At 34.3% G+C, this 20,682-nt stretch overlaps 2 protein-coding genes and 2 long non-coding RNA genes across 10 annotated transcripts; 3 read left to right on the top strand and 1 right to left on the bottom strand.

Moving 5' to 3' along the window:
- Window positions 1-1,173: 1,173 nt before the first annotated feature.
- LOC116168535 (elongation factor 1-gamma) lies at window positions 1,174-5,935 on the top strand. 2 transcript variants are annotated; one of them, XM_031484434.1, is made up of 9 exons: window positions 1,174-1,319; window positions 1,433-1,582; window positions 1,659-1,865; window positions 2,053-2,353; window positions 2,407-2,439; window positions 2,499-2,661; window positions 2,708-2,877; window positions 2,932-3,056; window positions 5,592-5,935. In XM_031484434.1, the coding sequence occupies exons 1-9, from the start codon at window positions 1,299-1,301 to the stop codon at window positions 5,745-5,747; spliced, it is 1,326 nt and encodes a 441-aa protein (XP_031340294.1). In that variant the 5' UTR covers window positions 1,174-1,298; the 3' UTR covers window positions 5,748-5,935. The 2 variants fall into 2 exon arrangements, with proteins under 2 accessions (XP_031340294.1, XP_031340295.1); XM_031484435.1 differs by lacking the exon at window positions 2,407-2,439.
- Window positions 5,936-8,978: 3,043 nt separating this feature from the next.
- Window positions 8,979-19,966, bottom strand: LOC116168059 (protein angel). 4 transcript variants are annotated; one of them, XM_031483709.1, is made up of 9 exons: window positions 19,847-19,966; window positions 19,491-19,594; window positions 19,154-19,188; window positions 12,925-13,172; window positions 12,805-12,871; window positions 12,446-12,755; window positions 12,052-12,242; window positions 9,510-9,780; window positions 8,979-9,280 (listed from the first exon to the last, which is right to left on the bottom strand). In XM_031483709.1, exons 1-9 carry the CDS (start codon window positions 19,856-19,858, stop codon window positions 9,118-9,120), a joined length of 1,401 nt encoding a protein of 466 aa, XP_031339569.1. In that variant the 5' UTR covers window positions 19,859-19,966; the 3' UTR covers window positions 8,979-9,117. The 4 variants fall into 4 exon arrangements, with proteins under 4 accessions (XP_031339569.1, XP_031339571.1, XP_031339568.1 ...); XM_031483711.1 differs by lacking the exon at window positions 19,491-19,594 and having other exon boundaries at window positions 19,847-19,946; XM_031483708.1 differs by having other exon boundaries at window positions 19,154-19,963.
- On the top strand, window positions 15,559-15,844 carry LOC116168061. The gene is made up of 2 exons (XR_004144706.1): window positions 15,559-15,592; window positions 15,647-15,844. It is a non-coding gene; the product is annotated as an uncharacterized LOC116168061 (long non-coding RNA).
- Window positions 16,035-16,924, top strand: LOC116168060. Of its 3 annotated transcripts, XR_004144705.1 has the most exons (4): window positions 16,035-16,235; window positions 16,285-16,413; window positions 16,470-16,734; window positions 16,787-16,924. It is a non-coding gene; the product is annotated as an uncharacterized LOC116168060 (long non-coding RNA). The 3 variants fall into 3 exon arrangements; XR_004144704.1 differs by having other exon boundaries at window positions 16,036-16,413; window positions 16,455-16,734; XR_004144703.1 differs by having other exon boundaries at window positions 16,039-16,413.
- Window positions 19,967-20,682: the final 716 nt, after the last annotated feature.

Genomic DNA, 20,682 nt, shown 5'->3' with positions numbered 1-20,682 from the left:
TTGTAGATAAATAAATTTTTGATTGTTAAAATTTGTAAATTTCGAAAAATGGGAAAAGAGGGAGCTAATTTATTTTGAAAAGTAATAATTCTTACCGCGTGTTTTTGTATACTAATTAATGGGCGTAGTGAGGCATCATAAGCAGCGCCCCAACAAGCAATTCCGTATTGTATTCGTGAGTGAATAATTGCATAATACACGGTCTTTAGTGCATCTAGGGTCAAAAAGTTTCTTAAATAATATAATTTTTTTATCATAATGTACAACAAATTCCTTGTGTGAGTAATATGATCGATCCATTTTAGTTTGTTGTCCAGTATTAATCCTAGAGATTTTTCCCTAATTGCACGTTGTATTATTTCGCATTGACATAGCTGCTTATTAGTACAACTTGGATTATGACACTTCATTGAAGTCACTTCCTTCTTCTTCGACACAAGGTTGGTATTTTGGTAATGCTTTTAATTAGTATTAGAGACCGTATACTGATATCCTACATTTTCTACATGATTTATTAGACTTGAATACCACTTAATACTTAATAGATACTTCCCGTTTGAGTTGGAAATTTTTACAGTTGAGTTGGCAAAAAGTCATGTCGGCCCCCCAATTTTTTTGTCTAGGTCCGTCCCTGACTATATGTATGTATTTCCAGGTAATTTAAAGTTCAATAAACATGAAATTAGATCGCGGTCTTCAACGGGAGTCCGGAAGGTCTTTTGGAAATTATTTTCGTGTCGTGTGCTAGTGACGGTCCATCAGCTCGTGTCGTTGCTTAGTAGAGATTCGGTAGCTACATATTTGGTACAATATACCTGTAGGTAAATTTTTGTGGACCTCCTAGGTGGCGTCCTCTTGCTATTATTGATAATATCAACTCTATAACAACGATGTACCAGTGAAGGAAATCCATCTTGAAGAAAACATAAGTTTACAGTACCTATCTTTAATATCTTTGGTTTTTTTGTTAATCGCATGTACACTACCATTAAATTTATAAATTCAATGGCATGTACCAACAGACAATTTCTGCTAATTCAACTTCATCTAACCTCTGCGTGACATTTACACATCCTTGTTCTTTTGTTAGTCAAGACCATTCTCAAGACAATAAACAGCACACAAATTTTAAACAGTAGTACGATATTAAACTTATCTGCAGCATTTTCACCCCATCCGTAACACGCCACTGGCGCGTAGTCAAAAAGTTATGCGGTAGGGGGCACTCTCGTCGCAAGATTTTGACAATTATGACAGCGGGCTCCTCACCCCTCTCCTTTTGACTTCTTCTCTAGTGAATGTCAGCAATGGTTTCGGGTGTAAGTAATAGAAATATAAAATTATTCCGGGAATTGATGGCCATCCGCGATATTCTTCAATAAGAATTCGCCTTATCCATGTTGCGCTTTCGTTTATTGCCCATATTTTTCAGACTCTCTACACATATCCCGAAAATTGTCGTGCCTACAAGGCACTTATCGCCGCTAAATATGCATCTGCAAATGTAAAAGTCGACACGAGCTTCGTCTTCGGCGAGACAAACAAAACCGAAGCGTTTTTACGCAAGTTCCCTTCTGGAAAGGTAAGTTTCGTTTACTACCTTGCTCGCATTAGCCGCTTTTGTGAAGTATTTATAGGTTATAATTTGTCAATTTTAGGTGCCTGCATTTGAGTCGAGCGACGGGAAATGTTTACAAAACGGGGACGCAATCGCTTATTACGTCGCCAATGAACAGCTACGTGGCAAAACTGATCTTGAAAAGGCGCAGATACTTCAATGGATTTGCTTCGCCGAAAGCGAGATCCTTCCAGCATCTTGCGCTTGGGTCTTCCCCATCTTGGGCATTGTACAGTATGACAAAAAGGTATGTCCCATGTTTGACTGCCCCTCCTCCGCGCGAAGTGAGTGCTGTCGCTTACTTCTCAAGTAGGAGGGTATATTAAAAGGATGTTCCACACCTCTTACTTATTATAAGAAAGACGAAACTAAGACATCCTAACATTCATTCCATAATCAGTTCATATTTTGAAAACTAACCGTTTGACTTGTAGACTTTCGACCGATCTAAGGAAGATGTTAAGGCTGCCTTAGGGATTTTAAACACACACTTGTTAACGCGCACATATTTGGTTGGAGAACGCATTTCATTGGCCGATATCACGGTCGCATGTAATTTATTGCACTTATACACTCACGTGCTCGATCCCAACTTTAGAAAACCATACGTAAATGTCAACCGGTGGTTTACTACTATGGTTAATCAGCCCAATTTCAAAGCCGTCGCTGGAGAAGTACACTTGTGTGCGAAGGTAGCGGAAGTCGATCCGAAAAAATATCAACAACAGCCGGCAGGTGAGTTACACAATTTCTATTTCTCGCTTCTTAAATTAACGGTCTCTTGCAAGCTGCTAATGCTGACAAAAGTAGTAAGAAGAAGTGTGAGTAGGGGGCGATTGAGTTCTATTTTGTGCGCTGTAATTAATTGAATTGTTTTTAGGTAAAGGTAAAGATAAGAAGGAGAAAAAGGAAGAAAAGAAAGAGAAGAAACCTGCACCTAAGAAAGAGAAAGAGCCAGAACCAGAAGAAGAAATGGATGCGGCAGAGGCGGCTTTGGCTGCTGAACCCAAATCAAAGGACCCATTCGACTCCATGCCGAAAGGGTAAACAGTTAAAGTTGTGGGCCAAGATGCTAAAGTTGCGTTGCAGAACTTTCAATATGGATGACTATAAAAGATGTTATTCTAATGAAGATGAAACTAAATCGATTCCATACTTCTGGGAGAAGTTTGATCCCGCAAATTATTCCATTTGGTATGGAGAGTATAAGTATAACGAAGAGCTCACTAAAGTATTCATGAGTTGTAATTTAATTACAGGTAATAGTAATTTGTGCTAACATTTAGTCCACAAGGTTATCTTTGTGCTTTTAGGAATGTTCCAAAGGTTAGATAAGATGCGAAAGCAAGCATTTGCATCAGTTTGCTTATTCGGCACAGATAATGACAGCTCCATATCTGGTATCTGGGTATGGAGAGGTCAAGACTTAGCTTTCGATGTAAGTTTGTTATCCATTTTTTTAATTGTACCCCAATGACAATTTAAAAACTTACAAACTCACAAACAACAGAGAATTCAAACCCTTAAGCCCCACATAACTAAAAAACCCTACTTATGTGATACATCATTGAAAAGCTTATAAAAGTGATATCCAATCATAGTAATTGTACAGGGTGTAAATCGAAAAGTGGAACATAGGCGTTTAGCATGGGAAATTACTTTTTCTTTGCGCAAACGTTTCCTAATTAATAATATAATTTTTCAAACATAGTCCATGGCTACTTAGACTAAAAACTCGTGAAAACAGAACCTTTATAATTAATTTTTTCGCATACAAGAAGAAGTAGAATAATCGTTTCCATGATTTAGATGCAGAATTTATATCTCTATAACTTTTATTCCACTTTTCGATTTACACTCTGTACAGGATGAATAGTGATACAACCAAAGTTTTTATTTAAAGGCAAATAGTATGAACATTGAGAATAAAAAAATACTATTGCTCCTTGAAGCTTTTTATTGACTAATGAATTTTTTTTATTATAAAAATGGCAGTTTCAATAATTTGTCTTAGTTGACCATGATCAGTCATGGCGGCGAAAAAAACAATTGAGCGCTTAAAAAAGTTTCAATTAAAAAAAGTATTTTAATGATTTTTTCAATTCAATTTTTAATGTTAGTTTTTGAACCCTCATAAAAATATCAACGCAGTCCAGAAACCAGCTCGAATTAAATAATAACAGGTTTCATGTAGAAGTAACTGGCAATTGATTTGGGTTACAAACGTCATTTTTGACACATGGTTGTCAAGTGCAACCGCCATCTTGAACTTTTTTAAATAGCAGCAATGGTAAGTGTGATAACGTCATTAGAAATAGTTTTTTTTTCCTCTTTCTTACTACTTTAAACATGTATGGTGTTAAATGAGAAAATAATAGAAAACTCAAATGGTCCATATTCACAAAATTAAGATTTATTTCTTACATGATACAATAGTTGTAAGGAAATAAACCATATGTACTGTGTTTATATCACTTATTAAACACCTGCATTTTTTGTTAATTTTTCTGATATCTATATTTAAATTGCAATACATTAGCATTTAACACCATTCATGAATCAGGTAGTAAGAAAGAGAAAAAACCAAGGTTTCTAATGACATCACATGACCAGTTGCTATTTAAAAAAATTTAAGACGGTGGCCGCAATCTAAACAATGCCCAAAAATTTTCTTTTTCTCAAAATATGTGAAATAATTTCAAATCCCTACTTTTTACTAGATTTTTGAGAATTTACAACATATTAGTGCAACCTTGACTTATAAGTGCTACCAACCTATACCTATCTTTTATTTTTCAGAAAAATAATAATTTTTATAAATTGAACATGTATCTATAAAAAAGAAAAGATGCCTACATTTAATTAAGACACTTCTTATAGCAAAATATATGGTCGTAGGACACATTTATAACAAAGTTTTAAAATCTGCAGTCGTTCCCGAGGTATCGCGCTGTCCCATTCTTCGCTAAACACCCTGTATAGCACCAAAGAACAAAGTGATTTGGTATAATATAAGTACAAAAGTTACCTAAATAATATTTATTCAGTGGAAAGTAAACAACGAAATGAATGGCCCATAATAATAAAAGGGAGTATATGAAAAATTCAAAATAGGTAAATACTCGTAAGTGCCCCTTCACACTGGGCGACTTAGCAACGCTGCCAAGCAGCCCAGTATGAAGGGGCACTTGTGAGTATTTACTTTGAATTTTGCATATACTCCCTCTTATTCATATGGGCAATCGTCTGGCAAATTAATCTTGTACTTATTTATATAGGGTGTCCATTTGTTGAGTGCCACCATGGGGATTTAGCTAATCTGTAGAGATAAGAGTTTGGTGAATGAGGGCAAAAATTCTGATTTTCGTTGTTGATTTTTTCATGATAAACTAATCATACAGACACTTTTTTATGGAGAATTCGAATATGGCATCCCGTTTTTAATAATTTGATAGAGAAACACATGGCATTTTAATTTTTTCCATTGATTTTTTCTTCGCTATTTTGGATTTTGACAACGATGTATCACATATGGTGGTTCAGTATCACATTTTCTCTAAAAATACGTTTTTCTACAACTGTCAAAAAAACCTTGAAAAAGTTGAACTTAAACAGCAAATTTAATGAACAATCGGTTCAAGTTTGGAAACAATATTGTATATAACGCTAGCGCGAAATTGAACTTCGCGCTCTTGTTATATAAATAACTATTTTTCGTTCTCTGTGAAAAGTGCTTGGAAAAATAAAATCTTTTGTTGTAAGCAAGTTTGACAGTTTGATACATCTGTCTTACAGTACTCGATTAAGGTAGCAGACTCGTGTGCCATTTTGGACTCATTGGCGATCCAAATCTGTGCACAAAAAACTTAAGGTGCCTCTAAAATGTCTGTTTGCTAAACAATGTTACCACTTGATTCACTACATTAGTTTGTGACGTTAAATGTCTATTTAACAGTTTATTTTTAACTTGCAGCTTAGTCCCGACTGGCAAATTGATTACGAAACATACGATTGGAAGAAACTAGACCCGTCTTCCGAGGAAACTAAGAAAATGGTAGAGCACTACTTTGCGTGGACCGGAACTGACAAACAAGGAAGAAAGTTCAATCAAGGAAAAATATTTAAATAAAAGTACTTCAGCTATAAATGTGTCACCTACATACATGTTTTTTTTTTGTTAAACCATTTATTATAATGTATTTGCGTTTATGTTTGTTATTTTTGGATTGTGTACCAAGTAAATTTCTAGCATTTTAAATACAGTTTATTGGTGACATTTCTTTGTGCTTTAATATTTTTAAATATACAGAACTGATATTTCTATCTATTTTTTTCATACATTTAATGCTATAATGAATTACAAGTTCAACAAATATGGAGAGGGGACAGTGGCGGAACTACCGGTGTTCAATGTGTGCGAAGTACATGGGCCCGGGCTAGAAAAGGGGCCCGGACCCGGGATTGTCATACTCGGAAATAATACTGTTCATGGAAAGACGGAAACACGGTAAATGGAACCTTTTGCAGCATACCTTTAGCACGGTGTGAAACCGACTACAGCCAGCGATTGAGTAATTTTTTAAATTGTACTGAAAATGAAATGTCAATGAAAATGTACTAAATTTAATTTTTTTGTACTAAAATACGCAGCATAACTTCCAAAAGCACAAAAAAATTAGCTATAAATTGTCATGAACCATGAAATAACACTATTATCGAACGAATAACTTTCTGAATAGTAAAAGTTAACTGTGAAAGTAAGATTCAATTGTCTAAATAGTGGGGAAATGATAAGCGTAAACGCTGAATCTGCTCTCTGACTCTAATATTTTTCCTCGTATTTTTCCATGTTCAGGTTCAGGAACATAAATACTTATCAATTGGTTTTTTTGTAGGCAAAATTCATACCTAAATTAATATTGTTATCAATACTTCGTATCATAATGGGGGCCCAGCAAAAAGTTTCGCACACAGGCCCGTGGTTACGTTGTTCCACCACTGAGAGGGGAGTAGAGAAATCTGAGTAATTTAGTGTATAAAAGGATATTGATTATAAATTACCCAATATTTTTAGTTTAAATTAAATACACTTGATGTGAAATAGGTGCTCCAGGATGTTAATAATATTGTATCAAACGATCGGAAAAAAATAATAATAGGCATTTATTGAGCTAAACATGATAATAACTACATTCGAAAAAAAAATTAATAATATCACAACTTGGCAAAAAACAAATGGTGAATAGGTTTGACCAATGAATAAAGAATTTATTCATAGGGTTTGATGCAAAAGGTAACGAATGACCTTGAAACTAGTAAAAATATACAGGCTGTTCTATTTAAGAAAATCAGTTATTTATTGACCCTGTACATTCAAAAATAATTTCTGTAGATGCGCAACGATCTTGACATTTGCACAAAAGATTTTTTTAATATTTTCTACATGCTAGAAAAGACAGACGCACTGCTGCAATACCCTGTATAATTCATTTCATCGCTGACTTTGATGCCAATAATTGTCCAAAATGCAAGTAAGTAACATAACCACCATTTGAATTCAGAAAAATATGGGCATTTCGAAGATAAAATATTTTGTTTGTACCTCTGGTACCTACACCACTGTTTTTTTAAGATACATTAAGACATCACACCTACAACGTTGACATTTAATGTACCTGCATGACAATAACAGACATGTTGATTGGGTAATCAATACCCCGTACAGTGTTTAATGCATATTGGTATATTATGTTATCAAAAATCTCTAAACCTTCCCCATATAGTTTTATTCGTTGAAGTTTTTAAAAATAACAGCGACTATAGTTTCGGCGTACTGCCATCATCAGGCGATGTGAAAGTTAACAGGAAAACGGTAAATTACAAACGTTGAAGACGGATAAGACGAACATGTTGTTTTTTTAATTATTAACTGGCCGAAGCCAAGTGAAAAACCTGAAGGGTGGTTAAAACGGAAAGGTTGTCCTAAGTTTCAAGACGAATTAATTATCAAGCCTTGTTAAGACAACCAACCGGGGGGTTGAATTTTTACATTAAAGTTGAAATTTGGGTTAACACATTTCAAAAGAACGGGGGGGAAAAAATAAACTTATAAAAGTATTGAAACTATTAAGATGACTACATATTTAAATTATTTAAGTAAAGTTTAAATTCGAGATCATGCAGACGGCATGTCTCGAAATGATTGATTGTCAATCATTTCGAGACATGCCGTCTGCATGATCTCGAATTTAAACTTTACTTAAATAATTTAAATATGTAGTCATCTTAATAGTTTCAATACTTTTATAAGTTTATTTTTTCCCCCCCGTTCTTTTGAAATGTGTTAACCCAAATTTCAACTTTAATGTAAAAATTCAACCCCCCGGTTGGTTGTCTTAACAAGGCTTGATAATTAATTCGTCTTGAAACTTAGGACAACCTTTCCGTTTTAACCACCCTTCAGGTTTTTCACTTGGCTTCGGCCAGTTAATAATTAAAAAAACAACATGTTCGTCTTATCCGTCTTCAACGTTTGTAATTTACCGTTTTCCTGTTAACTTTCACATCGCCTGATGATGGCAGTACGCCGAAACTATAGTCGCTGTTATTTTTAAAAACTTCAACGAATAAAACTATATGGGGAAGGTTTAGAGATTTTTGATAACATAATATATTTCAACCCCCATTTCGAGGAACGATGGATCCAACTCAAAAAAAAAAAAAAAAAAAAAAAAAAAAGCATATTGGTATCATGTTTGCCCAGAATTTTGAAATACGTTTCTACACTACACTATTCTTATTTGCAGTGTTTTAGAGTCCAGGAATAACATGTCAACTAAACCTTTTCTTTTATGTTAACTAGGTCTTAATTTTCAAAGAAACACAGGGCCTCTTGTGGTTAAACGTTAAAGTAACCTGCATTTTGAGAACCAAAAAAAATCTGCCAACTGCTTTGAGAATTTGTATTTCTCTTGCAAAGTAAGCACTATCGCGAAAATTGTTAAATACAAAAAAGATGTCTTGATAGCCCTACAAAACAATTTTTTGATTTTCGTTCTCAAAAACTAAACTTTGTAGCAAAAAATGTTAAATATACAAAAATGTTGAGTCTTTATGAACTCTACAAAAACGCTTTGCGTAAGATTCGAAATAAAGCGCCAAAGGGCGTTTGGTACTGGTATTCTATAAAAAATTGAAAATGAAAATTTTGAGGTTGGTTGCGAGGTTCCACCCTGTATACCTACGCTACGCTGATGCACAAATTTTTGAGAAATCCAATACAATAATACTCATTTTAGAATTAGATTTAACCAGATCCCTGTTGAAAAATGCGTTCAATGTCATTAAATAACTAAACAAATGCGTAAATTTATACTTTAATATGGTAACAGTTTAAAAATATAACACAAATTTCATCTGTTAAATCAACTCAACTCAACTTTCTTCAAAAAACATCTTTTTTTACATTTGAATAAGTATTGTTATATTTCCACTTGAAATTATGGATCCAATCTAAATATCACAACTAATGACAAGTGATCAGACCCAAGAGCCATATTTGGTATTTTCATCCCTTCTAGTTTACTAGTTATTGGAAGCGTATAACGTGACACGAGTTTCAAGCGATCTTCACTTCGCCTTTGCGTTTCCACACTGTCTCCACTGCAAAAGAGTTAGTGTATTAAACTACTTTTGATTGAATACGTACAGGTGGATTGACAATTCAAAAGATTTATGACTTGGATGAGCGAAACATGATTTATGTCTTTGAAACATTAAAAAAGAAACAAACCAACTTGACATTGAGTCTGCACATCTAAGATGACCAGCCCCAACGATTACCAAAATGCTTTTTATATGTAACATTTTTAATGTACCCGTTGTGTATTACCTGTAAAATATATAATCAACTGTAACCCAGTCGTTTTGGTAAGTTGTTGCTTCGGAATCATATCCATGATTATGGACATACGCGGACCTTAGTCTCAAGTCATGTGACAAAGTTCCAGTGGAAAACATGTCTTCAGATATCATAACTCTACTTCTATTCTCCAATTTTCTTTCAGAGTGTTGCAAACTTATGAGCTTTAATTCTTCATCACGACTCAAATCTCCGACCCCTCGATTACGTTTTTCAACCAAGTCATGATGCTGGCAATTATCTAAAAAAATACACTAATGTCACTTCTCATCATTATTAATCAATATGCTTTAGAAGTTTGATCGGTTGAAAGTCCTTAGTTTTGCTTTTCTAGAATTTGCGTTATTTGTTTTCTGAAGGATAAAACTGTTTGAAGTTTGAAAATGTTTGCTACAAGTTCAAATTGTCTCTAGACCTCTATTAAAAAAAGTTTTTCCGAGCACAACAGGTTCTAATTCTAATCTTCAACAAGACTTGTATTTCGTCTACAGACACCATAAACCCACCATTCTTATTGTTTTTTCTAGGCTAAATTTTTACTAAAAATAATTTTTTCTACAATCGATATCCAAAGTAGGCATTTGCGCTCGTATTTGACAACGCAAACGTCATCTTTTTCGAGGAATGTCACTTTAGCGACAAAATAGAAAAAACGCTCGCTCTCCCAATTATTAACTATAAATCAAATATGCATTGCTCAGAGTATCCAATGACAACGCGTAAATGACATCTTTCATTTGGGCATAAGATTAAAATGATTTGAGTGAAAAATTTAAGTTTTTGGAAATATGTGAACTGCTCGATTGTAGAAAAAACCTTGTGTGTAATTCGAGCGCAAATTGATTGTCGATTTCAAGAGATTGCCGCGCTCCTTCGTCGCGCGTCAACTGTCTCTTTCAATCGACAATATATCATTTTGCGCTCTTAATACACAAATAGCTATTTTCAATAAAATACTTTTCGAGTTATTTGCGAAAAACCGTTTGAAAACGTGGGTTTTATGGTTGGCATATCTGATCTCAAGAGGAAAAATTTGATATTTATCAAAAATACCAGACAAGGTAAAAATCAGTTGTGCGCATGCGCAATGGCAACTTTCTTATTTATGGAGGTATTTCTTTGCCATTTTACCCAAAGATGCTTTTAGTGTAAGCAAACGTACCGCATATTGTAAACATCAGATTAATGTGCGCTTGCGCAGGCTGCGCAACGTCAACTTTCTTATTTATTAATATATTTTGTTGAAATTTTAACCACAGATATTTCTGGTGAAGGTAAACATATCGCTAATAGTAAAAATCAAATGTGCGCATGCGCAGCAGACTGAAATTTTAACCAAAGTTACTTTTAGTGTAAGCAAACCTATCGCATATTGTAAACTCAGATTAATGCGCAATATCAACTGTTATTTATCGAGATATCTTTATGAAATTTTAATCAAAAAAAGGCAAAGAATTGATTTTGCAAAAATTAGATGTGCGCATGCGCAGTTAGTGCCAATGTCTTTATTTATAAAGATATTTCCTTGAAATTTTAACCATCTAGTAAAGAAAATCACAGCGCACATAGCTATGGCCTTTTGGGAAGTACTGATCATTCATGGAAAATGCGCTGAAGTTACTCGCCTTAGGGCAAAAACCTTTTTACTTTTTTAAATAATATAGCAATTTGAGTAAATGTTTGTCTCCTTTCGTAGATGAAAGTTGTGCTTATCGCCAAAAGTTAATTAATTTTGTAAACAGATGTTTGTCGCAGATGCGCGTTTAGATAAGAACATTTTTTATTTGAACTAAATTAATAGGTGGAATCCAAGATGGGACAAGAGAGCGAAATGTGTTAAATAGAAGAGGAAGTGTTTTAAGGTGGTCGGTTACCTTTGCCGTTCGCCTGTGGCCTTTTAGCCGCCGCCGCCGTGTTTTCGGCCGGTGTGTTTGAAGTCGTGATTATGCCCGTGGCATCTTAGACGTCGTGTTGAAAAAAAATAGTCAAGTTCGATTTTAAAAGAAGTTAAGTGTTTGCGTGGTAAAGAAGAGGATCTTCCAAGTGATAATAATTTGTTCTTGTCATATTGATTTGTGCGTCTTTTTGGATTAGACGTCGCAGTTTATTATTTGGATTATTGACGTGTAATTAAGATTAAACTTTAATGTGTTGCAATCAAGCGCTTGTAGCGTGGTATTTGTCACTGGCACTGTCGCCACTTTTTACTATAGTAATTATCGAATAAATTTGTGGTGTGTATTAAATGAACAGTCTGGTATCAGTTTGAGGTCAAGTTAGGATCTTGGATGTCCAGCTTCTAGGAGGAGACAAAGCTTAAAATGATAAAAAAAATAACTTCAATTCCCGCAGATGTACTCTACCTAGCGCCATCTACCTCTCTGAAAGATTGATTTCCAGTTAAAAATCTAATATAAGTTTATTAATGTGACGGACTTTAATCATACTGTGGAGTGAAAATGAAGTGGTTCTAAATTGCTAAATAACACAGAAAGGGTGTATCATACTTAACCTGTAATACGTAGCAAGGCTGGTATTAAAGTTTTTCCTGTTACATTTGAGTACTGTGATTGTTCTTGTGACAATGTTCTATTGGACAAATGCTCATATTTCAATCTTCCACGTGTTAAAAATTGGTACACAGGCGACTTGGGTGTTAGATTAAAATCTCCCGTGATAATAACTGGTAAGTGATCCGTTGACCTGCACAAAAATATAGTAAAAACAAAGAGTACTAAATTAAAGGGTTAACTAATATTTGTATCAGTACCTATGAAGGAGTTTGGCTAAACTAAAACTAAAAATTGCCAACACACCACAATCTGTGTAACTTCATTGCTATATATTTATATCATGTTAATTAAATCTCTTCAGACTTTTTGGTTTTATGTTAACATAGAACTCACCTCTTAGGATCATACTTGTAAGCAATCCGATCGATTTCAGCTAACAACACTTGCGTCTGTGCCAGTCTTACATCCTCCCTTTTTCGATTATACAATAAATGTGTCGTGGCCACCACAAACTCATTCTGGTCATCATTTTTAGGCGCAAATTTAGCCACAATGGCCACATTATCTCTGTCTAATACCCAAATATTGTTCTGATTAAATTCGATCGTCACATATTCCACTAAATTGAGTAAGGATTCCTTATAGTAAATTGCACAGCCATCTCGTCTAATACCGGTACGTTGTTTGTATATGCCCTTATAACCTGCCGCAATAGTTAGCAAAGAAAAGATAAACAATTGAAGGCAATCTACCTAATGCGCCGAGGTCCTTCGTATATTGTTGTAAATGCGAAACTTGCACTTCTTGCAGACACATAATCTAAAAAGCTTTGAAATAATGGCGGCGAAACAAAACCAGTAATACCTACTTACATCTGCATTATGAAACTTGATCTCTCCTAGTATCGAATACCAGCGCTGATCCCATTTCAAGGCGTTAGGATTGTGGTAAGTGTATAGGAAAGGATGTGACTCGAGTAATTCTTGCGCAAGCACGTTGTATGACATTACTTTGAACGTACAGCTCTTTGTGGGTATCGGTTTCTTCGCTAGCGATTTTCCCAAAGTTGTATGTTGCAGTTTTCTCAGTGACCATACCTGCTGCCTGTCTTGCTGGCTCGCTGAAAAGATGCGACATGTAGAAAAGCGCAATCATACAAGTTTTGCAAAATTTCTCGGAAGATTTGCAAAAATATTTTCTGGAATGTTTGTTATGACTTTTTATCGAAATTTCTACGACTTAAAATAATGATTTCAAATATTTCTAAGATGTACCCGACGTTCTTCAAAAAATCATCATCAATATACGGCCCATAAAAAAGTACATACGGCACAAAAAAAAACAAAAATTCAAACTAGTGATTTCAACAATATGGTGTACCCGCGCCTAACACCATCCATCCATCCTGTTGAAACCAATGGTTTTCAATTTTTTGTGTACCGTACATCGTTGCATTTGTAATAAAAAACGCTACTATGCTACAGTATGAAATGTATTGAAAATTTCACAATGCTACCTTGTAGAGCTCAAATAGTGGCAATGAGAAAGTGTTTTTAGCGTATTTTCCGCAAAGTGAAAAAACGCTATTGCCCTCGCTATTGCCTACACTTAAGGGTTGCCATCCGTCCGGGTTTCCCCGGATTTGTCCTAGTTTAGGGGGCGTCCGGGGAGCGTCCGGGCGGGGTTTCATTGGTAATCTGGGTTTTAAGCTACTGAGGCATCTATGAGTTTCTGTCAAAATGTAAGCCAACAAAACTTTTAAGCGCCAATCAGCTTTGGTTACAATTTTTTAAAACACCGAATCCTCATTTATACTTGGAGTTATTGAAAATTGCCTAGTGCGTTGAAAGAAAATGTTCACTAGTGACATAACAATGGACCAAAGAAAGGAATTTATTGAATATTGAAACATTCTAGTCAGTGATAAAAATAAAGTACAATTTCAAAGACTATTTCTTTAGACAATATTTTTTTTATCAAATTCAGTTGATATGTCCGGGTTTATAATCCCTAAATCCGGGGTTTTCACGCTTCCTATCCTAGTTGGCAGAGTTTTGAGATGGCAACCCTACGGCTACACTGTGTCGTCCGTCCGTCCATCACACGACCTAAGCGATTTTGGCGATATGGTCTCATTTGAAATGGCTTGGTGCAAGAATCTCGTGCGTACCGATATTTTTGATTTTGAGCATGCGCAATGTCAAAAACTTGGTTTAACGCAAATGGAAAGGTAACCTTTTTAATTTTTTATTTATGAAGATATTTAAATGAAACACTACAAACATAAGTAAAACTAACGACGTATTCAAAATATTGTTTTGCGCAAGCGTAATTCCGTATCAACTGTGCACGATTTCGGTATGATGGATGATTATTAACTGTCTGCAAGGGCTGCATGATACGTAAACTCCGTAATTGTTAGTACTATCAAGAAAGTAGTATAGCAATGTAGCATCACAATTTTTTTTAATGAGGTTAAATTATCTTTTTTTGCTTAGAAAACTTTGTCTTGGGTAATGTACGTGAGTAATTTCTTGTGTTTTTAGGAATTAATAGCGTTATTTCTTATTAAAAGATAGTGATGTTTACATTTTTGAAATAAAAAAAAATTTTCTATCAAATGACACAAAATGTAAACATTACTTCCATAAGAAAAAACAAAGTTGATGATGGTAGACTGGCGACGAAACGTCAAACTTAAAATTTAAAAGTAGCATCTTGTGGAGGGAAAAAAGTGGCCATAATAAAGTTATATAAATTTATTATGAAACATCTTTTTAAATAACTTCAGTAAAAAAATAAAAACACCCTGTATAGTTTTGTAATCTAAAAAATAGCATATTAATTTTTTTTAAATATAGGTAACGCCCCATGGACGATATTAACAAAAGATCCAAGTGATTCAAACCAATTTAAAAACTAAAACATTTTCAAAAAAAAATAAAATAATTCAAAAAAGCTTCAGTGGTTCAAAAAATACTGAATTTTTATTTCCCTTAACGTTTTTGAATGTTGTTTACATTTTTTGGAATTTTTCTTTTATGTGTGCTATATTTTTGAAAAGAAAATTAATATGCTTTTTTTTAGAATAAAATATACAGTTACTTATTGCATTTCAAAAAAATGAAATTAGGTCCGGTAACCTTTTTACCTGATCACATAGTTATTCTGAAAAACGGCGGATCATTCAAAAATCATTATAACTGAACTTTTGTACTCGCTTTTGTATAAAACATTTTTCTGTATCTCTTTTAACTAACAAAATATACCTACTTAGTCATTGATAATTTTTTTATTTTCCCCCGTATCTCATAAGTAATGGGAACTTTTTTGAGAGAATCTGAATTTGTTATGAGAATTTCCATAACACGCTAGATGGAGAAGCTACAGGTTACTCCTTATTTATGGACGTCATATTAAATTTTTACCAATTGAGATATGCCACGGACGGACAATAGAAGAAACAATTGAAATTCACACTAAAAACTTCCGGCGATGGTGCAAGGATTTGCTTCGGCTCGCTCGTCGGATAGGTCGAGGGTAAATCTAGAAGTTACTAAATAGGGCGCCAGAAGCTTAACTAATCTCCGCCAGCAAATCTGAGTTGATCCTGCCCTCGCTTCACAAGCAGGATGTAGAGTCGTGATCAGCCAGTAAGCTAAGAAAGGGGACAATATAACACGCAAGAAAACAAAAGATAAGGAGGAGGAAAGCAGAAGCATATATTTGAAAATCAATAACCGCACGTAATGGTAAGAATTAAATAAATTCAACAATATCAAATGAAAAAAACTGACAAAATATTTGAGGGAAATAAAAAAAAAAGGTAACCAACCGTTCACAAGTCTGTATGAAACGTAGTAATAATTTTTTAAATAAGTGAGTAGGTGCAGAGTGGTAATTGAATAGTTCAGTTGACTTGAAGCAAGAGGGTAATTTGGGGAAAGGCCTTTCTGTATCAATAAACCCCCCGTTCATATGTACCTTACCTTGGGTATTCTACAATTCAAGCAACTTACCTTGTGTCCGGTTTCACAAAAACAAAATACAATTAAAAAAAAAAATGCAAGTTAATTAACATGTGAACTAATAAGAACAAGATAAAAAAACTACTTTCGTGAGCTGTGCTCAACCACCGATTTATCAGTGGCTCTACTACACTTCTGACTTTCTGTCAAATTCGGTACCTAACCGCAAAAAAAAATTATAATCAAATCATAATAAAGTTTTAGTGCACAAAATTTAAATAACACAACAACAACAAGTAACTTAGGATTTACAGAGAGGGAATTAGGAAGTTCTCGATACACGGGGAAGGGAAAAAAAAATTGGAAGGAATTAAGAAAGCAAGGATAAGGAAAGTAAGTAGGTGTAGGGGGTCAAACCATCTTCACTAATGTAGGTCAACAAATAATAGTGTACAGCACACACAACGCTGACCTTTGGGCTCCTTGAATGTACCCCTAAGTGGCTCTGGTGGTGCGGGAACTGAAGTTGGCGTAGGCGTCCAAAGACAGGTCGATATCACGGCTGAACACGGCGACACAAACGAAGAACATAAATCGGGCAGCGACAACACGTAGAAAACAAGTTTGAAGTAAAATCGGAACAGATACGGCTCCCAAATTTCACATATCCGAAGAAGCTAAAAGATTATATTGCTATAGACACGGGACTAAAAGGTAAGCACGAACCTCTAAGTTGGTAGGCGAGCTGAAGATTAAGCGATTTTAGGTCCGCATAAGGCGATAAGGAATACTACCCAATTGAGGCAACCAAAAAAAACCTCCGACTAAATACGGGTAGCTATTCTATTTGTCTGGCCCAAATTCTTGAATATTCCTTCGTATGAAGATTGGTAATAGCTCAGGAAATTGGTAAATCACTCTCAGATTACAAAATGTGCACTTGCCAAAAAATGTCCGCAGGAAACAGGAAAATCACCGAAAAGAATGTTATCAGAAGGAAATTAGCTTATCAAGAAAAGAATACAAGAAAGAAAGTTCGAAAACGGAAAAGCACTAACTGAAAATTAGAGAGCAACCCACAACACATAGAAGTCAAGGTGTATAGTATTACTAAGAGGAACGAATTAGATAAGAAAAGTGGATTAAATTAGATACGAAAATGAACCGTTACAGATAGAATCATCCGGTACATAGTGGTGTGCGAGGTGGTGTGTGATGTGAGCAGCTCCTCCTTTTCAAAGAGGGTTTCAAAGCAAGGTTCAAGAAAAATATCTAAAAAGAGAAACCGTTTGAGGTTCTTAAGAAACCGATATTTCTAAGAATCCTAAAGTTTTCTAACCCGATCTTTCCAGGATAGTTTCAAAAGGATTTGTAATCCTTCTTAGATTTCTATTGTTTTCTCTCGTGTTTTCTATATAATTTTTAGGACAATTTTCAAGTTGGCCTTTAAAATTATTTTTGTTTTGCAATAACAGTTTCACCAAATTTTGAAAACGATTTCGAACTCGTGTTTAAAGGACGTTTCTAAGAAGGTTCTAAGATTTCTAAAATATTTTCAAAACTTCCAGTAAAATCACTACTTAAATACAAGGATTTTAAAAAAGTTTCCATGATGAATTTCTACTAGGATTTCTAAAAAAACCTTCTAAGACGTTTCCTGAGGATGTTACCAAGATAATCTTTCCAAAAATATTCCTAGCCTCGTTCCTAGTAATATTGCTAAAAAAACTTGTAGCATGTGACGAGGGGTAAACCACTTCAAATTTTGTGTACACTAAAATTCAAAAAAACTCTAAAAATTGTATAAATAATAATTGTGTTCGGAAAAAAAATTTCAAAAAAATATAATTTAATCGTAAAATCGTAATCACAATTATCCATACGTCATAAGTGTAAATTAAACAAATAGTATAACAAATTGGACAAATGTATATTATGCTAATCACGAGGGTAATCACGAGGGTAATCATATCAAACCTCGTATCAAACTAGCCTACAGAAGTACAAAACTGGATAAACAGTTGTACGGAATAAATAGCATTTTACTGGAGAATACTCGGGAGAATAGTCTTAATGAGAGGTTTCAATTGTTTAACATCAAAGTTTGTTAGGTCATCAGGTAGCAAATTATACAATTTAGAGGTCATAGGGTGATTTTATAAAACGTATAATGATGTTTATAAATTAGGTAATATTTTCTCTTTTTCTCTTGTATGTATTATAATGGTGTATACTTCCTACACTACGAAAATTCTAGAAAAGTTCTAAAAAAATTCTAGAAAAATTCTAAAAAAATTCTAGAAAATTTCTGCAAAATGCTAGTAGTGGACACCAAAGTTCTACAGTTGCCTTGTTTTAAGATTCCTAAAGGATTTTCAAAGATGGTTCCAAAAGGGGCTTCCAGAAATATACATAGAGTATTTTCGAGTTCGAGAATGCTGTCTAAGGAGTGTTACAGTTCTTTCTAATATTTGTATTGATGCTTCTAAGAAAATTTGTAGCAAGGTTTTGAAAATTTCTAGACTAGAGACTAGAGAAAGATTTTTCTAAATATTTACAGAAATTCATAAAAAATTTTTCACAATTTCTAGATTTTCAACGTAATGTTAGCGGAGACAGACACCATCGACTCCCCTAAAAAGCTTTGCTCTGCCCCTTAATAAATTATTTTTCTGAGAATGGAAGGTTCCATTTAATTTGTAAGAGACGAGGTAAGAGATTAGGAAAGATAAGTAAGTATGTGATTTTGGATTGTCTGTTAAACTCGAGGTGAAACTATTCCGAGAACTATTCCATCTATTATTTAAACTGTGATATCCTAATTATTGCTTGCCTATTTTATCAGAGCAGATAAGTGCAGGAGACAAAATGAGGATAAATCTTATCTTTTGACTTTTACTGTGTCACCTGACATATGAGACACCAAACTTTAAATTAAGCTTTAAGAGCAAAAAAAATTATTAATTAGTCTTTGCTTCGGTTAATCTCAAACTTAACTCCAAGTCTGCAATTAATAATTTCGAATCCTATTTCACTAAGGTGAAGGCGAGAGCGAAACACATAGCTGGATACTTGGAGTTGAGTTAGACCTCCTTAACAATGCTTAAATTAAAAGTAAAGTTTAGGTACTTACATTTGGTGGTATTGCTGTGATCGGCTGCACTAGACCTGTACACACGATGTTGAATTTGCGGATTAAAAAACGAATGATGCAAGATATTATTTAAGGGAATAGGCACAAAATTTAGGATGCGTGGAGGTAAAACGAAAGTTGTTTGCCCAATACTTAGACAATTGGGAGAAGGTTGAACGAAATTCGTGTGGATTTGAGGCATATGTGTAAAACTGCGACTGCTGTCACTCAAAGGTTGTAACGCATTATCTAAAACTTTGTACACACTTTTCTTTTGACCAGAGAAGGAAATGGATTTGCGTTTGGAATTACAGTCATTAACTAATTTTATACTTTCCTCGCAGATGCATCCACCAGATTTTTCTTCTTTTTTCTGCAATCCACAGACCGAAGTAGTATTGCTACTAGAAGCAACATTGCGAGCTTGTTTAGTAGGAGATTCTGTGAGTGAAACTTTATTACAGACGACGCATTTTTGAGATTGCATTGCGAGGTCCACTGTTTCAAGGTGGATAATTGAGAAGTATTTGTATTTTATACGAATTAAACTAAAAGGATTTAAGAATACTTTTCGAAATTTACAAATACGACCTAAACTGTGAATGGTTTTGGGGATGTATTTTTTCAAATGAAACAAGTGAACAAAAACACATCTTGTTTGAGATTGCATTAGAAACCTTTGGAGGGACTTACTGCAAACCGCATCGTGTAGATCTGTGCACTTTTTTTAAAATAGCAATGCACACTGAACAATCACACATACAATTTTGTTGGTAAATTTTGAGGTTGATGGATTATATCGTAAAAATGTCAAAACAGTATCAGCTGACTGGATTCTGACCGTGCTTCTGACCACGCCTCCTAGATTTTGATATTCTATAGTTATATACAGCATGCTCCCGAAGAATCAGAGCGATCATTTATCATAATAATAATAATAAGAACAAAGAAACACCATAAATACAAGTAACGCAACATGCACTACAAAGACAGGTCCATCCAATAAAGTTACACGCCCTAGCACATTTAAAAAACACAAAACTCCTTCTTCACAGAAACACACCACGTTATCACAACCCACTCGTATTCAACCCAAACGCAAAAACCTATACAGCACTACGAGCTCACAAAATACTGTAGTATCTCCCAGAGGTGGGTACCTATTTCGAATGAATTTATTTGAAATACGTATTTAAAATAGAAAACGCCATTTTATATTTTGTATTTTAAATACTGTAGATAAAATCATTTTCTATTTTAAATAAATCAGTATAACTATTTTCTATTTAAAATAACGTAGTATAGATTCGATTCAAAGTTTTTCTGGTTTACCTGCAAATGTGATCTGTGGAAAGAAACTAAAAATGGTGATATGTGGTAAAGAAGTGTATCAAAACGCTTCCTTGCACAAAACGTGCTACAATGACTCATCCCCTTTTTAAATTACGTTGGGCACCGAGTGAATATAAAACTCAATTCAAAGACTTGCTATACTAAATGAATTAAGAGTAATAACTACAGCTGAGAAT

The sequence above is a fragment of the Photinus pyralis genome, unplaced genomic scaffold, assembly GCF_008802855.1.
Source record: "Photinus pyralis isolate 1611_PpyrPB1 unplaced genomic scaffold, Ppyr1.3 Ppyr1.4_LG4, whole genome shotgun sequence".
Classification (NCBI taxonomy): domain Eukaryota; kingdom Metazoa; phylum Arthropoda; class Insecta; order Coleoptera; family Lampyridae; genus Photinus; species Photinus pyralis.
This window is presented reverse-complemented; position numbering and strand designations above follow the sequence as displayed.